At 55.4% G+C, this 19,925-nt stretch overlaps 5 protein-coding genes across 11 annotated transcripts in view; 1 reads left to right on the top strand and 4 right to left on the bottom strand.

The window, feature by feature from the left end:
* AGPAT1 (1-acylglycerol-3-phosphate O-acyltransferase 1) overlaps window positions 1-4,381 on the bottom strand; it is a 9,137-nt gene extending 4,756 nt beyond the window's left edge. The window contains exons 1-2 of one of the 6 annotated variants that reach the window (XM_081827944.1): window positions 4,135-4,381; window positions 3,641-3,744 (exon numbers count right to left, since the gene is read on the bottom strand). The gene's annotated coding sequence lies outside the window, so the exon portion shown is untranslated. Of the gene's footprint in view, window positions 1-2,326; window positions 2,609-3,640; window positions 3,745-3,790; window positions 3,933-4,083; window positions 4,105-4,134 lie in introns of those variants that run through there. The other 5 variants (XM_081827943.1, XM_081827945.1, XM_081827947.1 and 2 more) reach the window with 5 other exon arrangements.
* Window positions 4,382-4,995: 614 nt separating this feature from the next.
* RNF5 (ring finger protein 5) lies at window positions 4,996-7,402 on the top strand. Its single transcript, XM_006736234.3, has 6 exons — window positions 4,996-5,239; window positions 6,166-6,184; window positions 6,280-6,392; window positions 6,502-6,556; window positions 6,634-6,751; window positions 6,831-7,402. Exons 1-6 carry the CDS (start codon window positions 5,100-5,102, stop codon window positions 6,926-6,928), a joined length of 543 nt encoding a protein of 180 aa, XP_006736297.1. The 5' UTR covers window positions 4,996-5,099; the 3' UTR covers window positions 6,929-7,402.
* A 195-nt stretch (window positions 7,403-7,597) lies between these two features.
* On the bottom strand, window positions 7,598-10,852 carry AGER (advanced glycosylation end-product specific receptor). Of its 2 annotated transcripts, XM_006736235.3 has the most exons (11): window positions 10,422-10,852; window positions 10,130-10,236; window positions 9,808-10,000; window positions 9,562-9,626; window positions 9,354-9,441; window positions 9,075-9,257; window positions 8,854-8,981; window positions 8,527-8,665; window positions 8,210-8,233; window positions 7,977-8,103; window positions 7,598-7,855 (listed from the first exon to the last, which is right to left on the bottom strand). In XM_006736235.3, the coding sequence occupies exons 1-11, from the start codon at window positions 10,462-10,464 to the stop codon at window positions 7,759-7,761; spliced, it is 1,194 nt and encodes a 397-aa protein (XP_006736298.1). In that variant the 5' UTR covers window positions 10,465-10,852; the 3' UTR covers window positions 7,598-7,758. The 2 variants fall into 2 exon arrangements, with proteins under 2 accessions (XP_006736298.1, XP_030886991.1); XM_031031131.2 differs by lacking the exons at window positions 8,854-8,981; window positions 9,075-9,257 and having other exon boundaries at window positions 9,725-10,000.
* A 138-nt stretch (window positions 10,853-10,990) lies between these two features.
* On the bottom strand, window positions 10,991-16,086 carry PBX2 (PBX homeobox 2). Its single transcript, XM_006736236.3, has 9 exons — window positions 15,851-16,086; window positions 14,837-14,910; window positions 14,355-14,602; window positions 14,066-14,256; window positions 13,780-13,915; window positions 13,502-13,655; window positions 13,027-13,115; window positions 12,834-12,920; window positions 10,991-12,713 (listed from the first exon to the last, which is right to left on the bottom strand). Exons 1-9 carry the CDS (start codon window positions 16,069-16,071, stop codon window positions 12,621-12,623), a joined length of 1,293 nt encoding a protein of 430 aa, XP_006736299.1. The 5' UTR covers window positions 16,072-16,086; the 3' UTR covers window positions 10,991-12,620.
* Window positions 16,087-16,942: 856 nt separating this feature from the next.
* GPSM3 (G protein signaling modulator 3) lies at window positions 16,943-19,078 on the bottom strand. The gene is made up of 5 exons (XM_081827964.1): window positions 18,926-19,078; window positions 18,673-18,717; window positions 18,353-18,461; window positions 17,934-18,133; window positions 16,943-17,707 (listed from the first exon to the last, which is right to left on the bottom strand). Exons 1-5 carry the CDS (start codon window positions 19,010-19,012, stop codon window positions 17,570-17,572), a joined length of 579 nt encoding a protein of 192 aa, XP_081684090.1. The 5' UTR covers window positions 19,013-19,078; the 3' UTR covers window positions 16,943-17,569.
* Window positions 19,079-19,925: the final 847 nt, after the last annotated feature.

Consider the following 19,925-nt stretch of genomic DNA (forward strand, 5'->3'; position numbering starts at 1 on the left):
CCAGCAAGGCTACAGGCACTCCCTTCCAATGACAAGGAGGTCTGTGTTCAAAGGTAAGTCCGTTGCCAATCAGGGAAGGTTAATAAATAGGCACTAGAGAAACAGTCGTCCACATGGCAACCACAGAGATCTTTCTGTGACACAAATCCGAGCATTTCCCTGTCTTGTCTACAGGCCCTTTAGACAAGTTGACTTCTGCTTCCATCTTTGGCCACACCCCCCACAAAAGCCTTTTTCGCGCCAACTCCAGTTCCTCAGACACACCACAGTCTTTCATGCTTCTGTGCTGCGAACAGGCTGGAATGCCCTTCTGCCTCTTCATTTGCCTCACACAGCTCAGCCTCATGCTTTGGAAGCTTTCTTGAACCCCACCTGGCCTGAGTTTTCATTACACGTTCATCTCGATCACTGGTTCTCAAAGTGTAGAGATGCATATTCTTGGACCTCACCCCAGATCTCCCGAATCAGAAATTCTGGGCCTTGGGCCCAACAATCTGTATTTTAACAAGCCCTCCAAGTGAGTCTGGTGTGCACACAAGTCTGAGAACCACTGATTTTGACACCACAGTGTATGTAACTGCTCACTGGCATTTCTGTTCCTTCCCTAGTCTGTAAGTGGCTTGAGGGTAGGAACTCCCAATACCTGGGATAGCAGGAGGCAGAGAGGGGGCTCAATAAACATCTGCGGAACAGATTATAAGGCTGAACACATAACCACACAGCCATAATTAATGACAGAGATGATCAGGAATCAAATAGCTACACTCTTGAGGACTATTAACTGTGAAAAGAGAAGTCACCAGAAAACCATGAACATAAGAAGCCTAACAGTAACCTACTCTGCATATGCACATACAATATCCGGTCACATTGAAGGGAGAGCACCAAGAATCAAGATAGCGCATCCCATCTCACACAGAAGAGAAACATACAGAATGGGGATTAACATGCCACAGGGGAGAGATGCTGCTGTCATCAAATACATGCCAACAGTGCAAAAAGAGTGGGGAACAGATAACGTGCACAGCAGGGCTGACCCTGTGGCATGCACTGAGCTCCATGAAGACAGGCCCCCGGAAAGAGAATGTACGTGAAGAGACACAGGCCATAGCCCCCGGAAAGAGAATGTATGTGAAAAGACACAGGCCAGGAAGGTCAGCAAGGTAAGGCATATGGGGATGGTTCTCTGGGGACATGAAGGCCCCATCACCTTTTTCTCTAATACACGACATTAAGTGACCCTCTCCGGAGCAGAAATGTCCAAGGATTAATAATTAGCACCATGGAGTGCCAAATGGGTAACGTGCACAAGACTCACAAAAATATACTGCCAATAAAATGAAATAAATAGTATGTGTAACCAGAAGCACATATGCTGTGGACGTGTCACATCAGCATAAATATGATAAATATGTAAAGGATCACAGCACGCACAGGTGTGGTGTGAACCCTGACTGGGAAACACATGCAGCACACAGGTCAGCCTGATCACAACAGGAGTGTGCACTAGTCAACTAAACCACAGGATCCCACACAGGAAGACTTACTGCATATGACAGGATCGTGGACATAATACATGATATATGAACCAAAACAAGTAAGGGATAATTTTTACATGCAAAAGTAAACATGCAAAAGCATAAAATGTGCAAGAAACATGAAACCACATAATGGATACAATAACATAAAAACTCACACATTTGAACACTGTCAAGACTGGGCATGAGACACGGACATAAGATAGGAGAATGGGCAATTCTGATGGAAAATAACACATCATTTCTCCACAATCCACGGATAGCATAGGGAGAAGCTAGCCGCACATAAGCCATTATACATGTCAAAGGCACACAGACTCAATGTAGAAAACATGGCCCCCCACAAAGCATCTGTGTGTCAGTAAGGATCTAGCCCAGTGTGGACGGCCACTGAGAAAGGTCCTGTGCCTAAATGGAAACAGAGGTATCTGAGGGCATTCCTAGGAAGCAAATTCTGCTGGGGGAAGGAGAGCAAGAAACCGCCTTCTCCCGGCCACAACCCCCTAAGAGTCATGTGGGGCCAAAGGGCAGGAAAAGGAATTGGGGACGGTGTCAGGAATTCCCTCTTCAGGACTCTCTGTCCACACCCCCATCCCAAATTCACAGGGTCTCCGAGTCTCTCCTCCCTCTGTGTCTCTTCCATCCTTCCTCCCTCTCAGGGCCCCTCTCCTTTCCCCAGCAACCCTCTCCCCAGCCCGCCTCCCAGACCCAATCTCTCCCCCATCCCCTCCTCCAAGTCCCTCTCAGCACCCTCCTCCCACTTCCTCCCATCCCTTTCCCGCCCCCACCTCAGTGGGGTGGGGGGCCCGGGGGGCTGGCCCCCTCCCCAGCCAGGCTGCGGCAGCGGTGGTGGCGGGTGGCTGTGTCTCTGCCTCGGTCGGGGTGTCGGTGCCAAGGGGGCGACAAGATTTGGGGGTGTCCTAGCCCCGGCCGATGGAGGGGAGGTGAGAGTGGGAGGCTGGGCCCATTGCGGTAGGAATGGTGAGGGGGTTGTCCCCCCAGCTCCCTCCCTCCCTCCCTTCCTTCCTGCTGTCTCTCTGAGGGCTGGGGCTGCTGTTGCCGCTATCCCCCCCCACCCCTCCCCAACGCCTGCTGGTTTCCGGGGCTGGCCAGGAAGTAGAGGGCGGTGACGGGCGGCCCGTTTTGCCAATCGCCCCCCAGAGACGCAGGCATCTCCTCCCAGTATCGGCCACTCTCCTCTTGGTAGCTCCGCCCCGCGAGAGCTCGGCTGGGCTCTGCCTGGGTCTCTGGCCTTCTCTGGCTCCAGCTGCGTCTTTTTCTCCTCCAACTCCCTTTCAGTGCACATGGCTTGTGTCCCTTGGTGCTGTATTCCTTCCTTGACCCATTCCTTCTTCATCAGCTCTCCTCTTCCTGGAAATTTCACTTGGTTTCTTCCATTCTCAACTCCCTTATCTGCTGTTTATTCCCTCCAACTCTTCTCCGAATACCTCTTTCCTGTCCCCCATTCAATTCCAGATATTTTCAAGCACCTACTATACGCTAAGCACTGAGTTCTCCACCTGTCGTCTTCTTTCCAGGGCTCCATCTCCCTGACCCTCCAGCTCTCGCTGGTTCTTTATGACTTTTGCCCTCCCCCTCCCCCATCCCCACTATCGCCCAGCAGTCCAGCTCCCTCCTTCAACCCCCTCAGGTCTTTAAAGAGAAGGGATACTCTCAGAATCTCTCCCTGCCCCTGTCCTCCCACGCTCTTTATTTAACCTCAGTACTTTTGCTTTTCTGGTTCCTTCCTATCGGTCTCCTTAGTCATTGAAGCTGAGACAGCCCCTCTCCACAACATAGAATCTGAGCGCATCTTTTCCAATAGAAACTGGGCATTAGGTTGCTTTAAAAAAGAAAATGAGAAAGAACGCTAGGTTACTCTGGGATGAGCATGCCTCGTTAATTCTGTGGTCCTGTATCTCTTCCCTCTCCAGCCCCTGATCTCCTCTTCCCCATACTTCCACTGTCCCTCTACCGGGATCATTCCATCACTCCTCTCCTTGGTTTCCACCTCTTCCTCAGTAACTTTTCTCCTAAACCTGTACAGGCATCCTGTACCTTCACCTCCCGCTCCCTCCTCTAGGCAACTCCCAACCTCTCACCTTTCCTCACTTGAGTCACGTGGGACCTTTTCTGGGTGTTATACTGCCCTCAGCCTCTGTCCCCGCTGCCAGACACACCTCCGCCCTGCTTGAGTTTACACGCCCTGAAGTAGAGGATGTAAAGAACACTGGTAGTGGGAGGACTGTTACCTAGTTCTGCTCCTTGGGCCACAGTGAGGATCACTGACTGTAGAAAAGGCCCAAACTCGTACAAAAAGCCCAAGCTCTGGCTTGCCCAAGTCCCAGGGGTCCAACCCAGGAGGAAGACCCCAGTTCTGCGGGACACACTACAGGACGGAAGGGGCGGGCCTGACCCCATTCCACCGCGGGTCGCCCAAAAAGGGGCGGGCCTTAGCCCCCTCGGCACCTACTCACGAAAGGGTGGAACTAGGCCTTTTCTGCTTTTAAGGTTCAAAACGGAGTCGAGATCAACTCTGTCATACCCTGTGTCACATTAAAAAGGTGCGGGCCTTTAGTTTTGTTCTGCAAATCACCTAAGGAGGAGCAGGCTGAGTTCTCCAGCCGAGGGAGATGGGTTAACACCAGCGCCGCAGATCGATGCTCGCACCATCCAAACGTCGAGCTGATCCCAGTTCTGCTCCCTTCTTCACCAAAAAGGAGGGGCGAACCCAAGTTCTGCTCTCTACGTCACGAAAGGAGGCCGGAGCCATTTTGAACGCTGCGACCCTAGTATTTGGTCTCTTGCCGAGCCTTTCGCCGTCTTTTCCGATCTCGGCCAATCAGGGGTGAAAGAAACTGCCCAATCAGCCTAGAGAGACCAGAGCCGGAGGACCCGGATGAGGCCGAGCCAAGGCCTTTGAACCCCAAACCCCGCCAATCGTAGAGCAGTCACCATGGCGACAAGATAGAGGTGAAGCGGTGGGACCAGAGAAAGCTTAACCCTCACAGGATTGGCCCACCCCTTCCCGCCGCCTGCTGCGCACGCGCATTTTACCTAACCACCATTTTTTCCATCGAGCTCCGGCCAATCAAGTGCTTTGGAGCCCTACGATCCAAAGTCCAATAGGAATCGGACATTCTCTGAAAGGGGAAGTGAAGGAAAGAAAGGGGCTTGTAGTAGGCGAGGCCTGATGTAGTCCCGAGCCAATTGCTTCTGGCCTTTGGTTATGACTGACAGCTAATCAGACGTATAAATCTCTCCCTGGTCGGGCGACGGGACGTATCGAATTGTTACCAATCCCATCGCATTGCATACTGACTGAGACTGTATCAGCCAATAATCATTGTGCAAGGGCAGGACTGCGCAAACCTACCCCTACGCTCTGGACCAATCCTTTCTTTTGAACTGTGTGATTGTCAGTTACTCAGGCCAATAGTGCTTAGAAAACCTTGAAGCCCGCCCAACGATCGTGGGCTGGAGGCGGTTTCCCGTTGTTGGGGCGTGTGTGTGTGTGTTTGAGGGGATTGAGGGGTACGTGAAGGCGAAACAGAACCGGCCATGGCAGCGGCAGAGGAGGAGGACGGGGGCCCCGAAGGGCCAAACCGCGAGCGGGGCGGGGCGGGCGCGACCTTCGAATGTAATATTTGTTTGGAGACTGCTCGGGAAGCTGTGGTCAGTGTGTGTGGCCACCTGTACTGGTGAGAATCCGGGAGGGGGAGAAAAGAAGTGGGGCTCACCTCCTTACTGCGGGGCTGGGGGCGGGGTGGCATACAATCATACAGGTAATCGGAGGGCACATCCCCATCGCTGAGGCCCGAGGAGGGGACTTACGTCTCTTTTGGTATGTGTGGGCGAGAGGGTCATGTCTGTACAGAGGAGACCCGTGGGACGGAGAGTCATAGGAACGAGGAGCTGAGGGGTACGGTGTGTTAAGAGGAAGTGGGGCGGGGCACAGCACATCTGTACAGGTGAGACCCGAGCCACCTTACCCCAGAAAGTGAGGGGCTTAGCTGTACAGGTGTTAACAGATTAGACCCAAAGGTTAGGGGAGGCACGCCTTATTAGTTGAGTTGGGGAGACCTAGGGAATGTGGGATCACATTCAGATGAGATATTGGTAGGGAGTGGTATAACAAACCTGAGGACAAGGGTACTGAAGGGGCAACCCTGAGAAGTTAAAGGATGGTGGGAATAGGGACTTTATTGAGCGAAGAAGAGAGGAAAAGGAGTAGTGGGGGCAGGTGCTAGTAAAGGGGGTTTGGTTTGGGATTGATAGGGGCAAGGGTGGGGCTGGGGCTGAAAGAGGAGATCTGGAAAGCCCTGGTTGAAGAGACCTGAAAACTTAAGTCGAAAGGCAGAGAAGGGAGGGGATGGGTGTGTGTGTGTGTGTGTGTGTGTTGCGGGAGAGAAAAGGGTTGAGCATGTTGGGGATAGATAGTGCTTTACATGTTGTAAGATCAGAGAAGAGGGAAGGCCAAACGCTGGTTTGGTAGAGGTTGTCAAAAATATGAAAAGAAACAGTAGGTAATACCTGGGAAGAGGGGGTGAGATCGGACTCTGTGAGGTCGGGTCCGTGTCTGTCTTTTCTGTAGCTAGTTTGACGTTCTTTTTTTCCCCCCATCCAGTTGGCCCTGTCTTCATCAGGTGCGTACTCAGAGGAGATGAAGAGGGAAATGGGGAGGTCTGAGGAGTTGAAAGACCCTGCTGTGAACTGGAAACCACTTCATTTTCTCCCTCAGTGGCTGGAGACGCGACCAGAGCGGCAAGAGTGCCCAGTGTGTAAAGCTGGGATCAGCAGAGAAAAGGTGGTCCCTCTTTATGGGCGAGGGAGCCAGAAGCCCCAGGACCCCAGGTGAAAGAGAGGGGGTGGTGCTGACGGAAGATGGAGGGCTTCTGCCCCGGGAGTGGGGTGTGGAAGGGGAGAGGACGTTCTTGTGCCTAGCCCCTCTTCTATTCTTCAGATTGAAAACTCCACCCCGCCCCCAGGGCCAGCGACCAGCTCCGGAGAGCAGAGGGGTGAGTCTTGTCCGATTGTGTTCCTTCCTTGTCACAGACCCTGCCCAGTTCTCCTTTGACTTTCTCCACCTCCCTAGGGATTCCAGTCATTTGGCGATACTGGGGGCTTTCACTTCTCATTTGGTGTTGGTGCTTTTCCCTTTGGCTTTTTCACCACCGTCTTCAACACCCATGAGCCATTCCGTCGGGGTACAGGTAAGAGCCTTCCCTCAGCTCAGGCCCCTTCCCAGCCCAGGAGTGGATGCTTCTTCCACAGCTTTCCTTTCTCCTACAGGTGTGGATCTGGGACAGGGTCACCCGGCCTCCAGCTGGCAGGACTCCCTCTTCCTGTTTCTCGCCATCTTCTTCTTTTTCTGGCTGCTCAGTATTTGATCTTTGTCTCCCTCCTGCCCACCTCCAGCCAGAGGAGAATCAGTATTGGGGGTCCTTGCTGACCCTTCCTTACTCCTGGCCCCTCCTCCCCAACTCCTCCATTTCTGTTGGCTAAGGCCAACCCTGGCCACTTTCTAGGAGGGTGTGGGGAGGAGTGACATCTGTGCAGAGTATAGGAGAACCTTCTGCTCTGAACTCACTGAGTAGCGTCATAACTCCCAACTCTGGGACAGGAGGACAGACAAAAGAGAGTGTCTGTTTCTTCTCTCTCCTGATCCTTTGCTTTCCCCCACATTTATTGATTTGATGTTGAAAGATGGGCAAGGCTCCCTCTGACTCTCCCCTACTTTCCCCATGTTGATTTAACTTAATTTCTCTCTCCCCAATGTCTAATATGGGTTCTGACTCTAAGTGCTTTCTTCCCCTCACTACCTCCTTTATTATAAATTCAATAAACAAGGTGAGATATATCGATGGGAGCTCTGCCCACCTTTGTCCTTACCTCCTTCCTTCCAGGACAGGAGCATCTTCTCTCCAACTTGAGTAAATATCTGTGTGGTGTGGGGAGGTGTGAGGGTGAGCCTCTCTTCTTCAAGGCTCTCAAGAATTCAGGGGGTGAGGGTGTCTCTCACACACACACACACACACACACACACGTGCACGAGAGCAAACGGGTGAGGTGTTTACTTATCGCTATGGGAGGCTCTGGTTGTGGAAGCAAGTTTGGTGAGGTGGGATACAGGTTATACAGGGGAGAACTGCTCTGGGGCCAGAACGGAGCAGGGGGAAGAGAAAAGGGGGCTGATAGATGGGGTCTAGCTGTGCGCCTCTCAAGGCCCTGCTGCACGGCTCTCGGCTGCTTCTGGCTCCTCTGGCTGATTCAGCTCTGCACGCTCCTCCTCCTCCTCCTGGTTTTCTGAGGCCTTCCTGGGGAGGGGGATTGGGGAGAATTCTGCACATGGTTTCTAGCACTCCATCATTCCTCCCCCACACCCCTCCTTGCTGCCTGGAGGTCCCAAGTCTGAGGTGTTTGGCTTTCTCCACTCACCTCTTCTCTCTTCGACGTCGCTGTCTTCGCCACATGATGGCCCCAATGAGCAGGACGGCTATCCCCAGGCCTCCCAGGATCCCCAGGACGAGGGCTACAGTTCCCAGTTCCTGCCCTTCCACAGAGCCTGTAGAGAGATGGGGAGAAGCGAGGGCCCCCACCACTCACCATTCCTTTCTTGTTGACCATCCATCCCCCAGTCACGTTGGGGCCATCTGCTTCCAACCCCTCACCTGCGATCGGCCCCTCCTCTGCTTCTGAAAGACAAAGTCAGAGCAAGTTAGAAGGGAAGGTCTCAGTTTGAGAGAAGTCTATTTAGTGGGAGCCCTGATGGAGTCTTTCCCTTTCTTCAGTTCAGAGGAGAGAGGGGACAGGCTGGGCCGCTCTCTTGGGAGGGTTTGGGTGGGACAGAGGAGGCCTGGATGGGGTGCACTGGGGAGGGGTGCGGTGGTTCTTGGGGACAGGGCCAGGATGGGCTAGCGAACTGAAGTCTACACTGTCCCTTAACCCAGCCCCAGGATCCCTGGGATTTGGAGAGAGGTCTCCTCACCGATGACGACACGGACAGCAGGGCTTTCCTGGGGCCCATGACTGGGATGGGTGGCGACGCAGCTGTAGGTTCCCTGGTCCTCACGCTGCACCTCATGCAGGAGCAGCACAGGGCTGGGGGGAAGGTGCAGGGGTATGCCCTGGGGGGAGCAGGGGGACAGGAGACTAGTACAACATCTCCACACATCCCATACTCCTGTCTTTGTCTTCACATCCTCAGATATTCGGTCGGCTTTCCCAGCTCCTTGCCTGCCTCTCCATGGGCCTCCTGTCCTAGTTGCCAGTGATGTGTCTGTCTACTTCCCAGCCCCCTCTCCAAGTCACTCACATCCTTGATCCAGTGGATTTGAAGGGAGGACTGGGTAGGGGTTTCACAGGTCAGGGTCACGGTACCACCGGGAACTACTTTCCCACCTTCTGGCTGTACCATCACTTGGACCTCCGGAGGCACAGGCTCTGGGGCAGAGGGCATGAAGTTGAGAGTTATACCTGTGTGTGGTCTCAGTGGCCATGGGCTTAACTCTTCCCTCTCTGAGGGCCTCCACTCACCCCAGACTCTGAGCTGGATGGGGGCCGTGTGTAGGGCTCGACGCCGGGGAAGTCCAGGGCTGAAGCTACAGGAGAAGGTGGGGTGGAGAGCTCCTCCCCAGGCTGGGGTCACCATCAACTCCGACTGGAGTGTGAAAAGCCCTGTCTCAGGGTGTCTCCTGGTCTCTTCCTGCACAGACACTCCTATGGTGGTGGGGAGGACAAGGCAAGATATCCCGGGGTGGGTGTGGGAGAGGGATCAGAAAGAAAGCAGCTGGGAGGGGGGACTTTGGGACTTACCTTTGCCATCAGGTATGAGGGGTTTTCCGTCTGAGTGCCAGTTAAGAGTCCCTGCAGGATAGCCCCCCTCGGACACACATGTCCCCACCTGGGGAAAGAGTGACCTTCATCATCTTTGAAAGTAAGAGACCACACACACACACACACCCCTTACACCCCCTTCCTCTTCTCAGGACTGCTTTCTACTACCCCCCTTTTCTTCCACTACCTTATTGGGGACACCAGCCATGAGTTCAGAGGCAGGATCGACAATTTCTGGCTTCCCCGGAATCTCTGAAGGAGGGAAAATTTCAGTCAGAGGCTGCAGCTTTGAAGACTCTCACGCATGGGTGTGGGATCTGGGGCAGCTGAAGTCACAGGTTCTCACACACCAGGGCCAAGGAGTCAAGGGCTGGGGTTGAAGGCTTTTCCTTAGATGAGAGGTGGACCATGGAGAAGGCCCTGGAACTCTTACGGTAGACTTGGACTTGGTAGGCAGACCTCGTCTCCTTTCCATTCCTGCTTGTTGCCCGGCACCGGAAAGTCCCCTCATCCTGGATCCCTACTGCCGGCAGGAGGAGGGAGCCATTGGGGAGCACTCGAGCTACGCTATCCCAGGAGCTTCCCTGGGGAGACAGGACCTTCCAAGCTTCTGTCCGACCTGTGTTCTGGGGACAGAGGAGAGGGGCCTGAACAGTGCAAGTCCTTTGGGAAAGGACTCATGAGACGGGGAGGTGGGGAAGCGAATCATCCCTGGTCTCTGGGAGTGGGGAGGCTGTGGCAGGAGCCCTGCTTACCAGTTTCCATTCCAGCTGTTGGGGTGGTTTCTTGGGGGCCCCCCTACAGTTCAGCACCAGTGGCTTCCCAATCCGGGCTGTGATGTTTCGGTTGCCTACTGCTGCTCCTGGGAGACAGTACAATGGTGGAGGAGTAGGAGGGAAAGGGGGGGGCTAAGAAAACTAGGACAAGATGGGGGAGGGAGCTTGAAAAGCAGCGCCTGGGTTCCAGGAAAGTTCTGGGCAGATTTGGGGAGGGGGATGAATTGCTTTCTGTGGGGAGGATTGGTGTGTTGGAGGGGGAGTGGCTCACCCCACAGACTGAGGACCAGCACCCAGGCTCCCGCCGCTGCCATCCTGCTTCCTTCCCAGGCTCCTGGCTCTGTCTGCCCGTCACTGCTGTGGTCACCGCCCTAGCCCTAGGTGGGGCTTGCACCCTCTCCCCTACCCCCATCTTCCCATCCTGTCCCGCCACAGGGAATGCTAGGAATTCATGCTTCTTGGACAAGAGTCCTTCAGGTACGAGGAGAAACAATTATCACCCCACCCTTAGGCACTGCCAGTCTCTGGGCACAGCCACATCCATGGGGGCGGGGAGTGGACCTCCTAGGATCTGTCATTACTCAGGACCCCCAACTCATTCCGTCAGTCCACTGAGGGCTTGCCTGGTGGACGACTGGAGCCCCATATTGCTTAGGTCAGGTTGGGCAACAGGGTTCAGGCCTGGCTGTTGTCCTTGGGGAGGGTTTCGGATGAACCCTGGGGCCTGGGTGGTGAGGGCAAGGCTGGGAGGAGTTGGGGGAAACACCTGTTTGGGGCTTTATGAGAGAAAGATTTTATTCTGGGGTTTCTCATGTTTTTGAAAATAATGCTCCACTAAACCCAGGGAAAAAAGAAATTTCTTTATTTAAAACTGAATTTTTTTTTTTTTTCTTTTCTGTGAAACTACCAAGTTTACAAGTGAGGAGAGAACTGCCCCTGGCCCATGCCTCCCACCCACCACCCATCACACATCTAATCTGCTCCCCTCCAGTCCTGTCTGGACCTTTGACAGGAGAGGTTCCCCACTATGACAGTCTTATAAAATCCTGAGGATGTTTGAGGGGCTCAGACGGTGGGGTTCTGGCCAAGGATGGGACATTGGTGATTTTACTTTCCCCCATACCTGGCTTTTTGCAACCTCCCTCCTCTGTCTCCCCACCCTCTTGATTTTGGACTGAGAAAAAAAAAAATGCCTTATTTTTGGGGAAATTGAGGGAGATACATATACAAGCAACCCAACCCACATTTAACATATTTGGCAATAACCCCTTTCCCATTCTTCCTCCTCCAATCTGCAAATAGTAGTTTAAAAAGATTTAAAGACGTGTCACTCACAGGAAGGTGGCACTTCCTCAAAATTACTGAGTCCAGCCCTGCCCAAGGGTTGTGTGTGTTTGTGTGTGTGTGTGTGTAGGGTGAGGGGGATAGGTCAGCAGAGCAAGCCCCTGACTACCTCCACACCAAACGCAGCAGAGAGCTGCCTGCATAAGCAAAGAACACTTAAGTGATCTTACAAGCAAAGAACATGTAAGTGATTTCGGGGGGAGGGGGGCAGGCTTGGTGCCCTGCTAAACACACTTTCTGATGGACAGGACTGGAGCCAGGTGGGCCTCTTTACAAGTTTGTTCCCCTTTCTCTTATGACCCCTTTGGCTATCACCCCTAACATGAGAAAGCAAGAAATTAAAAAAAAAAAACAATATATTTATAAAAACATCTACTTCCCCAAACTAAAAATTAAGAACCGATAACAGCAACAAAAAATTTATAAAGTACAAATGGATCCCAGGGTTTCGTTTCTTTCCTTAAAAAAAAAACAACAACAAAAAACAATCAACCCCAAAGCCCAGTCAACAATTCCCTAAAGTAGCAGAAACTCCCTCCGAGGTAGATATCTGAGTCAGACACTCTCGTCCACCGAGCGATTCTATTGGTTTAAGATGAGCTGCGTATGAGGTAATAAAGCCATCTGGAGGGGCAGGGGGTGGGGAGGCACAGGGTTCATGGCCCATGTCCTCTGTCCAGAAGCTGTGTCCCCAGTTTTGGCATCTCTGGTCAGGCAGGGCTGGCTTCTCCACAGATTCCAGAGTAGATAAGTGGGGTGGGGAGGGGCAGTAGGGGAGCCCAGAGAAAGAGACAGAAACGGAATACGGTATGGCAGGTAGAACAAAGGGAAAGCGATCTGAACAACATGTTCTCGGTGTGTGGTTTGTGTGTGAGAGGGAGAGGAAAAAAAGACTGAAAAAAGGAAAAGGGGAGAGAGACCCCACTCTCCCCTCAGGGGCCCCCATTCTCCCTGCCACGGAGTCAGCACCCCCAGCACTGGAGAGTCTGGTTGGGGAAGGGATGACCCCATTGGCCCTTCTCTTGTCTTGTGCTTCTCCTGTGTCTGGGATTTGTCCTCTGGATGCCTGCGTCCTCTTCAAGAGTTGCCTTGTGGGCCCCCACCCCTGTGGCCCTGAGGGGCAAGATCAGTTGGAAGTGTCAGAGTGAACGCTCCCTGGTCCCTCTGTGGGAGAGGTCACTGAGGACGGGGTGACGGCCTCCTGCCAGCCACCATTTGCCTGGAAAAAGAGAGAGTCGGTTGGGGCAGGGCAGTCCGGTGTGGGAGAGAGCGCTGCCAGGGGAAAGGCCATCCTGTCCAGGTGAGAGGTGGACAAAGGGAGCGTCGGGTGTCCACTCACCCTCATTTCCCGAGGGCTGTACATCTGGCCTCCCCCAAGGTTATCCCCGTAGCCCCCTGGCCCCATTGAGTGTCGGAGTGATTCCACCTGCAGGCAGCAAAGAAGGGCATGGCACAGTGAGGAGTCTAGTACTCTGAAGAGAGGGAAACCAAGTTTGGGAAAGCCCTGCTTAAGGGGAGGTGGGCCACCTGACCTGGGAAGCAGAGTAGGAATCTCCGTTGAGCCCGGGCATCCCCAGAAACATGTCTCCGGATCCTGAGAGATTGAAAGAGCCGCCAGAGCCTTGGGGAGCAGAGAGGGGAATTAGGGAAGAGTCTAACAGAGCCTGTGATGGCAGACAGGAAACTCACCACAGTTCTGTTTCCAAAAAGCCCTCTGAACTAGTTCTGGGATGTGCCACTGTAAGCAACTTATCCCTAAGACATTGCAACACTCAGAGGAGCAGGCCGTGTCTGGGCCTCCCCCTCCCTCCCTGGCCACTTGCTGGAAGACAGGCAGAAGTAACTTCGCTGGGGTGCCCTTTGTCCCCTGACATCTCCACCCCATCTCAGCTAGGTCCCTCTCACCCCAAAAGGCCCACTCTCTGCTGTGATCCTGCCTAGATAGGAAGTGCGGACAAAGGCAGGAAGTGTGCAAGATAGCCAGCCAGGACGGCAGCGGGGGTCCACCTGCAGAGGAAGGGGGTGTCGGGGAGCTGGTGCGGCTGTGGCCCCCCTGGGTGACTGACACGGCGGTCTTGACGGCATAGATGTTTGCCTCCTCTTGGAACTTTCCAATATTTTTCTTATAGCGAATCCGCTTGTTGCCAAACCAGTTGGAGACCTGTGGGGTGTGGAGCAGAAAGGAGGGTCGGGTGCAGACCTTTCTCCCTGTAAGCCCCTTGGTCAGTAGAATCAGAGAGCTTTTAACCTGAAAACTGCTCCCCCACCCCAAGCCTCCCCAATACCTGAGAGACAGTGATTCCACACTTCTTGGCAAGCTCCTCCTTAGCCTCCTCGCTAGGATATGGATTACTCAGGTGGGAGTAGAAATACTCGTTGAGGACCTCAGTAGCCTGTTTGCTGAAGTTGCGGCGTTTTCGTCTGCAGAGGAGGGAGATTGGTGGTGAGGAGGCCGGCTGCCCTGGCAGGGCCTCCATCTTGCACCGCTCTAGAGGGTGCCCCTGCCACGGAGTACCATGTTGTGTAACATGGTGGCCCAGAGGCTTGGAGAAGAGCGGGAAGGAGCCCCACCTCGCATCCAAGAAACGGGAACGCAGGATCATGACAGCCTCACAGGTGCTCTGCTTGAGCTGCATCTGGATGGCGCTGAACTTTCGATGGATGATGCTCACCATGCGCTCCATCTCCTTGGGTGCCACAGGCCGAGTGCGGCTCTGCTCCCTCAGCAGGTTCATGACATGGGTCGTGAACTCGTTACATGCCTGCAGCGGGGGCCGGTGGGCTGTGAGGGGGGGCCCTCTGGCCTGGGGATGCCCCACAAGAGCCTCTCCTCTCACCCACTCCAGCCTGGTCTCCTCACCTGCTCATACTTCTCCAGCTCCGAGTGGTAGATGTGGCGGATCTGGGCAAGTTTGCTGCGATAGTCGGAGTGTTCGATGGAGTTGTCAGGGGACACGCCGCCCCCGGAGGCTGCCGCGGCTGCAGCTGCTGCCGCTGAGCCCCCCCCCTTCTCAGGCCCAGCCACACCCTCCGCCAGAAGCATGTTGTCCAGGCGCATCAGCTGTGGGTCCACCGGCTCCTCCTCTTGGGAGCTTCGAATGCTGAGGCCTAGCGTGCAGGCAAGTGAACTTAGGGACTCAGGGAACCCACAGCCAGCGCTCAGCCCTCCTGCTGTCTCCTGGAGACCCAAGTTTCCAGGCTTCGGTTCCCTCCCCAATTCCCCTTAGCAACTTCCCTAACCCCTACTGTCCTCAGGGCCCCAAGATGTCAAACTCTTGGCCTGAGTCCTAGAAAGAACAGGGTTCAGTCCCCAGAGGTGAGGAATCGGGGGGACTCACATACCGGTTTTCTCCTTGATTTCACACAGGACACTAAAGAGAGCAGGCTTCATGCGGTGGCAGTTGAGGGCGTGTTTCCTAGGGAGGAAGGGGAAAGAACAGTTGAGGAGCTACAGGAACAGAGGCAGGGCAGGGTGGGGGGGACCATGAGGGTGAGGGGAAGCCTGGGAACAAGAAGGGAGGTAGAAAATGGGGGTGGGGACAGGACAGAGTTGGGGGGGTTCTTGGGGAGAGATCAGCTCCTGGGATGTGGAGATGTGGGGAAGCTGCTTGGCTTTAGGAAGATGGAGGGAAGGCGCAGGCAGCAAGATAAAGGCACCGGGGGCACGCACGGGGCTGTGGGAACTGGGCCTAGAGGGGGATAGAAGGGGAATTTGGGGGTGACTGCCGACACGAGGGTGACTAGGTAGATTTCAGAGGAAAAGAGATGGAGATTGTGAGAAGGGTCAGAGTTTGAGGTGCCAGAGAGGGGGCGGGGGAGTTCAGTACAGAGGTGTATGGAGGGTCCTGGGACTGAGCAAGGCAGGAGGCTCTGATACTCCTAGTTTCTGGCTGAGCAGGGGCCAAGGGCTGGGTGAGGACCCTTGGAGGCCTGGCCATGGTGGAGAGGAGTGGTAGGAGCTTTGGGGAGGGCTGAGGGCTGGAAAGGATGGGGGTGGGCTGGGTGGAGAGTTAAGAAGACAGCATAGCAGTTTCTTAGTCTGAGAGCCAGAACCTGGCTCTGGAGGTGGAAGGATGTTCCAGGGGAGTATGTGGGGGGGAGTGTCAGTGAAAGGTGGGGGGGCAGTGAGACCACCCTGGGCTCCCCTCTTTGAAGGTTTCAGGGTCTGGTGGTGAAGGGAGGTTTGAGAGGGATGGCTTATCTTGAGGCTCCCAGGAGTAAGGAGAGAAGAGAGCTGTAGGATCCTGGAGAGGGTCCTGGAGTGGGGGGGTGGGGGTGGGGACTCCCAGAAGATTCAGAGCTTGTGAATGGGGCTTCAGCTGGGTCTGTGTAGGGTCCCGGGGTGGGGGCACTCACTTGGCCTGGGCCTCGTCCAGGCTCTGGTCGGTGATGGTCATTATCTGCTGCAGAATGTCCCCGATGTCTTGCTTCCCTCGGCCTCCCGGGACCCCCCCGCTACCCCCACCGGGGTCTCCGCCGCCGGGAGGCTCGCCAGGGCCCCCAGGCTCCCCACCCACCAATCCCAGGCCCCCCCGGCCCCCGCCTGGAGGGGGCGGCCCCAGCAGCCGCTCGTCCATAGTTTGGGGGGGGGCCCTGAGGCCCCCTCCCTGCTCCGCCCCTACCCCCGCCTGGTTACTTCCCCCCCCCAAACTCGGTAGGGCCGCTGGTCCCTCCGCCCCAACCCCCACCCGTTTCCCCCTCCCGACTCCCCCGGAGGTTCACCCTGGCCCTGAAGGGAGACCTGGGGTACCGGCTGGGCCCCCCACAGGAGACCCCGGCCCCCGGCGGCGGAGAAAATGGAGCCGGAGAGAGAGAGGAGGCCCAAGCGGGGGTGTGTGTGAGAGAGAGAGAGAGAGGGAGGAGGGAGGAGGGAGAAGGGGGGGAGCGAGGGAGGGAGGCTGGGGGAGGGGAGCCGGGGAGGAAGAGGAGGGGAGAAGAGAGGAGGAACAGGGAGGAGCTGGGGGCGGAGAGAGACACACAGAAACAGAGGAACTGGGACCGAGTGGAGGAGGGGAGAGGGAAGAGGGGACGAGGGGAGGAGACTAGACCTTCGTGGAAAATACGCGAAGGCCCCGGGGCTGCACGTCGTCGGCCTGGGAAGCGGGGCCTGTTGGGCGAGGGGGCCGCCACCTGGGTTCCGAATTAGGGATCTAGGTGTTGTGGGCTCTGGCCGCTAGAATGCCTGGGTTCACAGACAGCTCAGTTCATATTTCTTGTCCTAATGACTCCCCTCCCTGTTCTACTTAATTAAAACCAGGAGAGGGGGGCTAGGGGGGTATAATTAGGGAGGTCTCCAGCCGTTGCTTAATGAGCCAGTAATTAACCAGCCAGGGAGGGGAGCTGGCCTCTCGCCAGACTAGGGAGAGAGGCGGCCTCTGGCCTCACCTTCCTCCCGCCTTCCCTCGCGGCCCCCCCCCCCCCGCAGCCCCAAACACCAGTCTTCCTCAGTTTGGAGGAGAATTACATTTATTCATACAACCAAAACATCAGACTCAGAGCAGCAGTGGGGAGGTTGTGGGGGGCAGTGCTAAGTGTCCATTCACAGCCTGTAGGCCCCTCAGTCCTGGGGCTGGGGGTGCTGGTGGTGGGGTGGGGGAATGATCTATCTCTTTGCAATGCCCTCTCTCTTCTTATTGAGAAGGAGGGTGGAACTGTCTGTCAGGCACTAACCTTGGGAGATTTGCCTTTTCTTGGGAGATGGAGGCCTGAGCCCTCAGATTCTGCCTAGTGGCTAGATTACTGGGGGTGTCTCCACAGCTCAGGACTTACTGCCACTACTTGGGATCAGAGGAGGGGGTGGGGTGTCCCTCAGTGGCTGGGATCCTTTCACTGCTTCAAGCTCCTACATACTGGGGGAGGGAGTTAAATGACATCCTACTTTGACTATGCCCAGGGTTTGAGGACTTTCACCCCCTCCATTCCCAGGAAAGGTGGATGAGGGTGATGAATATTGAGATTTCTCCTGGGGCCTCCAGTCTCTGGTGCCCCTGCCAAGCAGGAGTTGAGGGCATGCAGTGGGCTGCCCAGCTTTGAGCCCCGGGAGTGCGGAGTGGCTGGTAGGGGCGGGCTGAAGTCTCAGCAGGTATGTGTGGGGGGCCGGGACCTTTGCTCCTCCATTCGACCCCCACCCTGAACTCTCAGCAGCAACTCCAGGAGCTCCTGTCCCCCTGGGGGTAGGGGAGGCTCTGACCGCTGGGCTTCCATCCGCTGGCACTGAAGGAGTGGAGGGAAGGAAGGGTGTTGGTGAGGTTTTAAGAGGAACAGGCCTTGATAGGAGCCAAGGCTGGTGAAGGGGTATAGGGGACACCTGTGATGGGCACGGGGGGACTAGGCCTGGCAAGGGGGCAGATGCTGGGGAGAAGGAGGGGTAGGGCCCAAAAGACAACAAGGGCCAAGGGACCAGGAAGCCTCAGTCTTGCCTTCTGGGGAGGTGTCTCACCTGGTGACTGAGGATAGTGCTGTAGAGCTGTTCTCTGTCCTCAAGAGGCCGGAGTGGGGCTGGGGCTATGCTTGGGAGGTTCTGGGGGATGTGGAAGGTGGCTCTCTGCTCCTCTAGGCGGCGGGACTGGGCCTCAGCCACCAAATCCAGAAGGAGCTCAGTCTGTAGGGAGAGCAGGGAGGCGGAGCGGGGCCCCAGGGCTGGGGAGAGGAGGGGTAGGGCTCAGAGACCCAGAGAAATTGGCAGACAGGAGGGTTGGTGGTGCAAGGTGATTAGGCACTTGGGGTCAGAGCTGAGGGGGTGTAATGGGGAGTCAGGAGGAGGTGGGGAGAGGGCCCACGATGGAGGGGGCCTTGGTAATGGGATCAGGAAGGACGTGGGCACCATGGTCAGGGAGCTCCCTGGGTGGATGAGGGTACCTGTGTGGCGGGTTCCTGGAGGAGGAGGGGACGGAGGAGCAGATCGCCAAGGCCGAGCGGTGGTGTTCACAGGGGGCCAGTCAAGCTCATCCTGATGGGGGCCCTGATCCTGGGAGACATCCGGTCCAATTAGGCGGGGGTGTGGTGGGCGGGGGGCTAGGCCAACAGCCCATTTCCTCTCTCAGTGTGTCTCTGTTCCTGCCTCAGTTTGCCCAAGCCCTTCTAAGTCCCCTGAGTCCCCTGTTACTACGTCGCTGCCCCAGGTCCTCTCACCTCCCTTTCTCCCAGTGTCCGCCTCCCCGACCCAGTGCGCAGCTCACCTGGTCACCTTCCTCTTCTTCCTGGGGTCTCTCGGCCTCCATCCCCTGGGGGGGAGAAACTGATGGGGGAGGGGTAGCAGGGATTTGGGAGGAGGGCTGGAACCCTGGGTTCCTGAGGGGAGTGGGGGCTGGAAGGGGTGGGGGTGAGCCAGGGGCTGGATGCCTGGGTACTGAGCAGGAAGCTGGGTTCCTGGTCAGCCCCCCCACGGGCCCCGCCCATCCCTGTCAACTTCCTCCAGTTCTCTTTTCCCACCCAAACTGCTTGCTCGACCTCTCTTGCCCCAGGGGAGCACAGAGACTGTGAAAAGCTCTTCCAGCTGCAGTAGTGGAGGGCGTTCATGATGGGGAAGGACTCTTGGCCTTCTCGAGTCTCAGTAGACCCCCAGCCCCAGGCTCCTGTTCTCTCCACTCCCCTCCTCCCCTTAAGCTCTTTCTGTCAACACAGGAACTAGCTACACAGGAAGTGGTTTTACTCCTCAGAACCCCCCTCCCGCCCCCAGGTCCCTTTCCTAAGAGGACCCCGATGTAGGCTTTGACCCTCCCCTATGTCCCAGCTTCCCACAGACTTATGGGGACTGGGAGGGGCATGGTTCCAGTGGGAGGCAGAGGACTGAGACCCAGGGATGTTGGGCCCTCAAACATATACATATACCCCTAGCAGTGGCTCCAACACATGGTAAGTATTCAATAAATATGCATTGAATAGTTATCCCTGCCCTCCAGGTGCTTACTGTCTATTCAGGGTACAAGGTATGTACCAAATGTGAGACGAGGGTCAGGGGAAACTTTCCTCTGGTCATGAATGAAGGATAGAGAAATAGAAAAGGGAGACAACCACCTCCCTGGCTTGGTCTCAATGCTGGTCAGGCTGCCTGGCACCAGGGTGGGAGCAGGATTGAGATATTTTAGGACCCCTAAATGGCAACCTGCCATATTGTGTTTACAGCTGAGTGGTTTGGAGCATGAAATGTGATGAAGAGATCTGGTTCTACCACTTAATGCCTCGAAATCTTGGGCAAATAAAATCTCTGTGCCTCAGTTTCTCAAAGAGTAAAATGGAATTTTAACAGCACCTGCCTTGTAGGGTTGATGTGAGGATTAAATGTGATAAAAGTGTTTGGCATATATTGAATGCTCAATAAATGGTAGTTACTATTAGCTTGAAAGCCAAAATGCCTCATGCCTCCATGTCTCAGGCCCATCACCATTAAGGAGGTATAACCATGGTTCTGAAAGGTGGATAATGTTTGAGA

This window comes from Leptonychotes weddellii, chromosome 8, assembly GCF_054177405.1.
Source record: "Leptonychotes weddellii isolate Sample4059 chromosome 8, ASM5417740v2, whole genome shotgun sequence".
NCBI classification, from domain to species: Eukaryota; Metazoa; Chordata; class Mammalia; order Carnivora; family Phocidae; genus Leptonychotes; species Leptonychotes weddellii.